The sequence below is a fragment of the Macrobrachium nipponense genome, chromosome 15, assembly GCF_015104395.2.
Source record: "Macrobrachium nipponense isolate FS-2020 chromosome 15, ASM1510439v2, whole genome shotgun sequence".
NCBI classification, from domain to species: Eukaryota; Metazoa; Arthropoda; class Malacostraca; order Decapoda; family Palaemonidae; genus Macrobrachium; species Macrobrachium nipponense.
The window spans coordinates 44748784-44758783 of NC_087208.1; the positions used below are offsets into that span (position 1 = coordinate 44748784).

General features: G+C 35.0%; 1 protein-coding gene across 1 annotated transcript in view; it reads left to right on the top strand.

Moving 5' to 3' along the window:
• LOC135226670 (uncharacterized) overlaps positions 1-8576 on the top strand; it is a 126324-nt gene extending 117748 nt beyond the window's left edge. The window contains exons 36-40 of the mRNA XM_064266380.1: positions 1954-2184; positions 2676-2707; positions 7049-7186; positions 8005-8055; positions 8195-8576. Coding sequence (XP_064122450.1) covers positions 1954-2184; positions 2676-2707; positions 7049-7186; positions 8005-8055; positions 8195-8470 — 728 coding nt within the window. The 3' untranslated portion in view covers positions 8471-8576. The remainder of the gene's footprint in view (positions 1-1953; positions 2185-2675; positions 2708-7048; positions 7187-8004; positions 8056-8194) is intronic.
• The last annotated feature ends 1424 nt before the right edge of the window (positions 8577-10000 follow it).

The window sequence follows — 10000 nt, forward strand, 5'->3', positions numbered from 1 at the left end:
CAAAGTTGTCTGTATTTTACCAGACTTGGGTGAAAATTTTTCATTTTGATGATCAAGAAATACTATGTTTGCGTCAAAGATTTCTTAAATAAATTTGATGCGCTCGAATGATTTATATTTTTATATAATAAAGGCTGTGTTCTTTAATGAGAGAGAAATTAATACATCGTAGTAAAAGGTTTAGTATAACAATTTTTAAAGCTAGAACGATGTGTCATATAATATTTTTATGATATTATTTTCGATAAAAGGGGCTAAAAAGAATTGTCGTAAAACGCAGATTTAGTAAAGTAATATTGATTTCTCGATTGACCTATTTTTACGATATTTTTTTGTATAATACTCACAGTATCGTACAAACAGAATGCCATATTACTCTTGTAAGGAAACTGATTACAGTAGTTTTAGATAAAATTGACAAAATATATCAACATGCTACCTATAAGCATTGACCAACATATTTCTTTTTCTCGCGTCGCATAGTGGAGAAATGGCAACGACCTGAAGATGATAGTCTATTGGTTGATCGCACGCAGGCAGATGAAAGGTATTTGGTCTTGCAATTAACCTTGTGTTATAAACCGACCGTAACTGTTAGTTAGCTGAACATTGTAAATCTATATGTTAATGGGGGGATTTCCCCCCATTATTCATAAGGTAAGCGTGAGACACGAGCGGAAGGCAAACCCACACACAGCATTACTCACACAGCCTCTCTCTCTCTCTCTCTCTCTCTCTCCTCTCTCTCTCTCTCTCTCCTCTCTCTCTCTCTCTCCTCTCTCTCTCTCTCGGCAATCCCTCTCTCTCTCCATTCTAACAGGTAATGAAAATGAGAGAGTTGCGTCATAACATTAACGTTTATTAACAACGAATAAATAAATCAATCAATCAAGTAATCCAGTCTTACAGACTAACCCAAAAACGGTACAATGTCTAGTCACCAAAAAAAGTCTACACCCCTCTCCTCCAGGAGTACCAGAATCGTCTGTTTCAAAGATACAGAACACATCCCGGTAAGTACACACACAAGATTGACAGAGGTTAAATATTGGATATCATCACAAAAATGTCAAACAGATAATAAGCCACTCTTTGGCTAAAGTAACTCAACACTCACCCAAATAGCCGGATCACTATAAACACTTAATAAAAAACTCCCGGCGAATGCCACGGCATCTTGCCTGTGACTTGAAGCCCTCTGTCAAAATCCTTTCATAGGCTTGGGTATGACACTCTTAAAGGGAAGAGGCACACACGCACATACGAACACACAGTTCGTTAGCGCCTCACGGTTCTAGCTGCATCCAGTTTCATGAAGGCACTTTGAGAAGAGTTCATAAACTGTCGTGCATTGACTTGTTGAACTAAGCATTTTTATCTCACGCCACGCCTAGAAACTCATTGTCAGCTACTCTCAGGTCGTTACCTCTGCACTGTTCTCCACATTCCATAGGTCAAAGGGAACACACGGACAATATATTATTAATCAAAAACCCTAGGCCTTACATATATCTGTGTATCTATGTATATTGTACATATGTGTGTATTGTGTTTACATTATAAATGATAATAATTGAAAATAAAATTAGCTAAATAGTAAAGGAAATATGGACTATTCTCAAAATTATCTGAGATGACATTCGTACTCAGTAATGTGAACTAATTCGACTGATCCATACGCAAATACTTTTGAACTCTGAAATGAGGTCAGATTTTTACAGCCAAAAAGGCTTAAAGGTCTTACCCTAAAAAACCAATGAAACCAAAAATGGTAAAAACAAACATCAGGTCATTTCTCATTCATTTATTCGTTCAAAGATAATAAATAAGTCGTCAATAATTTAGCAGAGGAAGAAGGATATTCTGGAGAGGTCTTGTCAGCATCTGTTTGTTTACTTGGATTTGTTGGACTCGTAGGAGGCTGAGCCGGGGAATCGAGCCTCACCGTCGTAGTTGACCTCAGCCACGTATCCGGAGTCTCCGTCGACGAAGTACTTGACGGTCTGGAGGCGGCCGTCAGGAAGGCGGACATAGTAGGATCCCTGTGTGTTGTCTCCGTCGCGGGCTTCCTGGTGTCCGAAGTCGTTCTCGGAGGACTCATCTCTCACGGCCCAGTTGAAGTTGTACTTGGCTTCGCCGGACTCGAAGGATTCGAAGGATCTCTCCTCGGAGGATCCCTGGAGGGTCAAGGAGCGAGATATTAGTTTTGTGTAAGGACTTCTCCTTAGTAGGATTCTTGCAAATATATTTCTCAATTTCTATAAACTAATAAATTACTTTGAATTTACTAAGGACATTGATACTCACAGGGCGGGCGTAGGCAATGGCGGCCAAGCCGAGTACAACAAGAAGGACCTGGAAGGAAAATAGATATTTAGAAATATATCAATTATTTTCCTAATAATCTGTATTAAATTAACAATTTTTCAACTTTCCAAACATAAAGAAGGACATTTTTATTAACATTCCTTCAAGCTTTGTGGTCACTAATGAAAGTAAGAATATTCTGAATCAAGAGATTAATGGTAAACATTAAAAGACATTTTATCTCAAGATTATTTCACTAAACTTCAAAAAGAATAAGAAGAAGAATCCGAACCTTGGAGTTCATGTTGATTATCTGAGGATCTGTGGATCTCTGAGTGTCTTTTCCCTCACATTCCTCCATTATATAGGGCGAGTCACCTCCTCTTCGTCAGGCAGGAAGGTACGTGTGGCCCCTCACCTTCCTCAGGTCTTGTTTTTGCCTCAAGTTTCCTAAGGAGTCTTATGGGTAAGTTAGATTCTGCATTTCGCTGCTTTGTTCCTGTTAATCTAGAATAGATTTTGATCTCGTTTGTCGACCAATTTCTGTTTTGGGTGATTGGCTCTCGCTCTCACTTGACGCTGTCTGTCTTTCTGTCTGCCTATCTCTCTCTCTTTTGACTTTGTCTGTCTGTCTATTTCTCTCTCTCTCTCTCTCCCTCTCTCTTGACCCTGTCTGTCTGTCTGTCTGTCTCGTATCTCTCTCTCTCTCTCTCTCTCTCTCTCTCTCTCTCTCTCGCTCTCTCTCTTGTCGACTGTTCCCCTAGATGCTGTATGTCATTGGGTTTATTTCACATACATGCCCATGGCCATATATATATATATATATATATATGTAATTGTAATAACCACAGTGCTTACTTAACTGCTCGATTTCTTATATATATATATATATATATATATATATATATATATATATATATATATATATATATATATATATATATATATATATATATATATATATATAGTATATATATATATATATATATATATATATATATATATATGTATATATATATATATATATATATATATATATATATATATATATATATATATATATATATAAGAAATCGAGTAGTTAAGTAAGCACTGTGGTTATTTAACTGCTCGATTTCTTATATATATATATATATATATATATATATATATATATATATATGAAATCGAGCAGTTAAATATATATATATATATATATATATATATATATACTAATATATATATACTGAAGCACTGAGGTTATTACAATTAATACGTATCTGGTAAAAAAAAATTGACCAGCAGATTCACTATCTCTCTCTCTCTCTCTCTCTCTCTCTCTCTCTCTCTCTCCTCGCTTCCTCTTTGTCTCTCACCTTCCTCTCTCTCTTGCTTCCTCTTTCTCTCTCACCTTCCTCTCTCCCTCGCTTCCTCTTTCTCTCTCACTTCCTCTTTCTCTAAGTATCAATCATATTTCCCTACGGACACTCACTCCAATGACAAAATCATATCACCCTCTCGGCAGGGTTCAGGGTTCACACAGTTTTCATCCACACTTCCTCGTTTTACGGTTCCGTCATACTTTGGAATAAAAAAGAAAGACTTTTTATCTCATGATTAGCTTCACTTCGCACCCAGTAACTCTTACGTTTGGGTTATGAAAGATAGCTAGTGTTTTAATGGCCCAGTTTTTCCATTGCGTGTTATAATCTCAGCTCAGTTCATCGGAAGAATCTTCTTGTAATAAATGTGTAGTAGTAACCTCTTAGAGATAACGACGCGTCGGGAGATTACACTAAATTTGAGATATAATTTTTTAACATTTAACTGTAATTTTTTTTCGTCGCAGTAAGTGTTCGAAAGTATCTTCTATTTGCACGAAAAATTACGGAAATTTTTGTTTGACATATTATATATTTTCTGTATTATATATTTTCTGTTGATGAAAGGGTGTAAGGGTTTTTTGGATATAAATGTGTGAACACTTATTTCGAGGAATTACAGACACACACACATATACATACACACACACAAACACACATATATACGTATATGCTTATATGTATATTATATATAATACTATTATATAATATATATAATATATATATATATTATTTATTTTATATAATGTATATTAATTATATATATATATATCTATGTATGTAATATGTATATATATATTATATTATAAATATATATATATATAATATATATAAGCTTATTATAGTATAGTATGTATATATATATATATTATTAATAATATATATATATATATATATATATATATATATAATATACATATATATATATATATATATATATATATATATATATAGTATATATATATATATATATATATATATAAATATATATATATATGTATTTATATATTATATATTATATATATATATATATATATATAATATATATATATATATATATTTAAACACCCAAAGATAGAGATGTGAATAAATTGTAAATCCGGCCTGCTTTTCATATAAAGTAGCAATTTCATTTAATCAACAAATGAAAATCTTAATTTTCCTTTGCATTTCCACTTGATGGGAGAAGAAATTATAAAAATAGCATAATGATAGTTTTTTTCTAAAGTGTAAACAACAAGATAAAAAATTACTGTGTCAAATAAATATTCCTTGTACGAAATGTCAAGCTTTGTATTCAGGTTAAAAAAAAAAGAAAAAAAAAAACGAGTTACGAGAACACTCAATCAATTTGAATATCTCATATATTCTCTAGTTTTGAAACTCTCTTAGTAATTTTGTCAGAATTGCAAAACTTTCTTTCATCAAGAAAAAAAAATTAGGGTATGAGATGCCTAGACAGGCTCCTTGCAAAATACGTAAACATGTAACCCGCTACTACCAGTGACCTCTTCCGTGACCTTCATTATGCCTCAGGTGACCATACGACCGCGAAAAATCTCGACTGAAGGTCATCCTAGGTGAATGAGATTTGATCTTACCGCAGTCTTGCATACTGGAGTGACAGAGAAATCTGAATTTCATTTTGGACTGGAATTAATAGAAGCAGCACTAATATGCAATAAATGTGCCAAGCTGTCGAACTTTTTGTTTACATAGTTTTATTTTTATTTTTAATACGTTGAGCTGTCAAACTTCTCAATTCCAGAAGGTTTTTAATTCCTTATACGTTGGGCTGTAAAACATTTTAGTTCTAGATGTTTTTAAATTCCTTACACGTTGTGCTGTTACACTTCTGTTCAAGAGTTTTTTTTTAATTTCTTACACGTTGGGCTGTCAAACTTCTCAATTCCAAATGTTTTTCATTCCTTACACATTGGGCTGTCGAACTTCTCAGTTCCAGAGGTTTTTAAATTCCTTACACATTGGGCTGTAGAACTTCTCAGTTCCAGAGAGTTTTTGCTGTCAAACTTCTAAGTGCCAGAGAGTTTTGCTGCCAAACTTCTAAGTTCCAGAGAGTTTTTATTCCTTACATGTTGGGCTGTCGAACTTCTCAGTTCCAGAGCTTTTTTTATTATTATTATTATTTCTTACACGTTGGGCTGTCAAACTTCTCAGTTCCAGAGCTTTTTTTATTATTATTATTATTATTGCTTACACGTTGGGCTGTCAAACTTCTCAGTTCCAGAGGTTTTTAAATTCCTTACACGTTGGGCTGTTCAACTTCTAAGTTCCAGAGAGTTTTTATTCCTTACATGTTGGGCTCTCAAACTTCACAGTTCCAAACGGTTTTCATTCCTTACACGTCAGGCTCTCAAGCTTCTCAGTTCCAGAGGTTTTTTTAATTCCTTACATGCTAGGCTGTCAAACTTCTGGATTCCAGAAGATGTTGCTGTGTAACTGGAACTTCAATGCATTACTACCTTAAAAATTTCACCCTGCATTTTACTATTTCATTCAAATTTTCATCTATTGGCTTGACATTCAAGATCACAAGCAATATAATGCTCATTTGAAAGAGGTTGCAGAAGGTAGCAGAGAATACAGAAAGAAAAATTCAGTAATTAGCAAAGAGAGACAAAGATGATAAATTAATAATTCAACAAATAAATAGATGAGAATGTAAATAAATAAGTAAATAAATAAATAAAATACAAATAAAATTCGCTCGAACTTTTGAGGTTCGTTTTGGACTACAGCATCATCAGGGAGACTGTTCCACAGTCGGAATATATGATCTATACTTCATGCTTCCTTTGTGTCTTCCTTTCGAAGATTCATTGTCAAATCTGTCAAAGTAATTGAAGTACGAAATCTGGGATGAAATATCATTATGAACTGCTGTACCTTTCTCCCATAAACCGACATTATTGTAATCAATAATTATTGATGAAGGTTGTGTGGTTACCTGACGTGAGGTATTATTCCGGATGATAATCCGTTGCACAAAAATTTCTTTTTTATAACTGTCAGAAACTTCTGACACTGAATGTCTCATAATAGATCGTGTATATATATATATATATATATATATATATATATATATATATATATATATATATATATATATATAAATTAGAGAGAGAGAGAGAGAGAGAGAGAGAGAGAGAGAGAGAGAGAGAGAGAGAGAGAGAGAGTGATAAAACTCCCGTGCTCTTATGAAAAGCAAAGAGAGAGAGAGATGACTCCAACACGTAAAGCCAACCACCTTTAGCCTTTTCACAGTATAGAAACTAGGCCCCAAAAGTCCAATAATAACGAATAAATATGAAGATCTTTTGCAACTGGACACTCGTACTCTCGCTAATGAAGAAATATAGTGTAAAAACGAGGCGCACTGGAAATATGGATGGCCACGCCTACCCCAGGAAGCTAGTAGCTTTATAAGGGCAAGGGACGAAGGCTTCAAGCACAAGAGATCAGTAGATACTCCTACCAACAGCATCATGAATTCAAAGGTATGAATTCTGTGCTTCTAAAGCTCGGAAAGATTTAGAATATTGAGCTAGGACTGTCCTTGTTAAGATCTTGAAGCTGTTAGGATCTTTTAAATGCAAGAATAGGTGGCTAGAATCATTTAAATACATAAGTTATTAATTCAGAGGTACAAATGTTGTCCTTCTTAAGATCTTGAAGCTGTTAGGACCTTTACAATGCAAGAATACTAAGCTAGGATAATTCAAATACGTAAATCATTAATTCAAAGGTACAGATGTTGTCCTTCGTAAGATCTTGAAGCTGTTGGGATCTTTTAAATGCAAGAATATTAAGCTACGATAATTCAAATACGTAAATCATTAATTCTAAGGTACCAATGATGTCCTTCTTAAGATCTATAAACTGTTGGGACCTTTTAAATGCAGGAATAGGTGGCTAGGATCTTTTGAAATACAAGAATATTAAGCTAGGACCTTTTGCATGAAAGAATATAGAGCTAAGATCTTCTCAATACAGGAATACTGGGCTGATTTCTTTAAAATACAAGAATATTCAGCAAGGGATCTTTAAAAGACAAGAATATCGATTTAACGATCTTTAAAAAGACAAGAATATTGATCTAAGGTCTTTAAAACGACAAGAATATTGAGCAAGGAATCTTTAAAAAGACAAGAATACTGAGCCAAGATCATTAAAATACAATAATATTGAGGTAGGATCTCTTCAGTACCGAGGAAACTGAAAGTGTTTCTTCACATCCCATGTAGAGGATATGTACAACCAGAAATTTATTTCAAAACGCTGAAAAATATTTTTTTTTTTTCTTCTTTTTTTAAAGGTCTGCCTCGTGGTCTTGGCTCTGGCCGCCATCGCCTATGCTGCCCCCGGTGTAAGTATTAATATACACTATTATCTAATTCATGAAATGATTTTATGCACAAATGCTAAAGAGAAATGTAAATTGAGTTATTTACGAGACATGGTTTAATATCAATTTGCTGTAAGCTATCCTTTTTTGACACCCTCAGGGATCCTCCGAGGAACACTCATTCGAATCCGGAGAAGCCAAGTACGACTTCAACTGGGCCGTGAGGGACGAGTCCTCCGAGAACGACTTCGGACACCAGGAGGCCCGCGACGGAGACAACACCCAGGGATCCTACTACGTCCGCCTTCCCGACGGCCGCCTCCAGACCGTCAAGTACTTCGTCGACGGAGACTCCGGATACGTAGCTGAGGTCAACTACGACGGAGAGGCTAGATTCCCAGACTCAGCCTCCTACGAGTCCAACGAATCCAAATAAGTGAACGACCACTAAGTGGCAATGAATATTCTCATTCATATCTTTTCTGCTAAATTATTGGTACAATATTTATGATTTCATGCAATAAATCGAAATAAATCAATAATTCTGTTTTATTCTTGTTGTCCAATTGCCTCTTTTTATCTGCTATGTAAGCAGAGTTACTGAGGTTTACATTGATTGGAATATGTCGAATGACAGCAATTATTTGCTGTTATATTTTTTCCAGTCACTGTGCTTTCATATGAGGTCATTTAAGAATGTCCTAGGTTATTAGAAAGGTCCGAATTTATTATTATATAATCTTATCTCATTTATGTTTGAATAAACACACGGATTCACAATACAGAATTCGAATCTGTACACAAAAACAAGCACTTTTTTCTACATTGTGGTACAAATTAATGTTTTTTTTTATATTTTACATCTCCAAAATACATTAATGTAGCCACTGACGAACACTACAGGTAGGCAAGAGAGAGCTTTCGGTGTATATTATAAATCAAACATATATCTATAAACGTCAAAACACAAAATACAATATCTTTAACATCACCTAAAATCATCGCAAACATCTCAAACCTTGCAGATAGGTATAACATACGTCAGATAATACGTGTAAAATCAAATAATGGCTCACCACGTCTCTAACCATCCTTATCTTGATGAACCAGAGAAACGTTTACGACCATTTCCAGGTAGCCTCTACCTGGGAAGGCCCCGAAATTCTTTATGGTCCAATACATGACCCTACCCCTACCTGAGATGATCCCTGTTGTGGATTGACAGTACGTGGAATATCTTCTTTGAATTCTACTTAGGATGACATCAATCATGTATTTCTAAGTTATTTTTATTATCAGAGATTCATAAGTGTTTCTGTCACTCTCTAGTGTAAGTATGACACACTTTTCAACGCCAGTTCAGGCTGAGGTGATCAGCAGGTAAGCAATAATTGAATATTCACTGGTCACTTGTTACTGTGGGCAGGTGGTCAATAGCGGGCTTCCTTACGGGGCGTTAATTATATACTTGTGGTTAGATACTACCATAACTCTTACCTGTAACCTGCTTTCTCTCTCTCTCTCTCTCTCTCTCTCTCTCTCTCTCTCTCTCTCTCTCTCTCTCGGTTGATTTTTGTAATATTTGAATGCTCTCTCACTCTCTCTCAGCTGATTTTTGCACTCTCTCTCTCTCTCTCTCTCTCTCTCTCTCTCTGTCAGCTGATTATTTGCACTCTCTCTCTCAGTTAATTATTTGCATTCTCTCTCTCTCTCTCTCTCTCTCTCTCTCTCTCTCTCTCTCTCTCTCTCTCTCAGTTGATTTTGTATTCTACCTCTCCCTCTCTCTCTCTCTCTCAATTGATTTTGTACTCCCTCTCTCTCTCAGTTAATTATTTGCATTCTCTCTCTCTCTCTCTCTCTCTCTCTCTCTCTCTCTCTCTCTCTCTCTCTCTCTCTCTCTGTCAGCTGATTATTTGCACTCTCTCTCTCTCTCTCTCTCTCTCAGTTGATTATTTGTGCTCTCTCT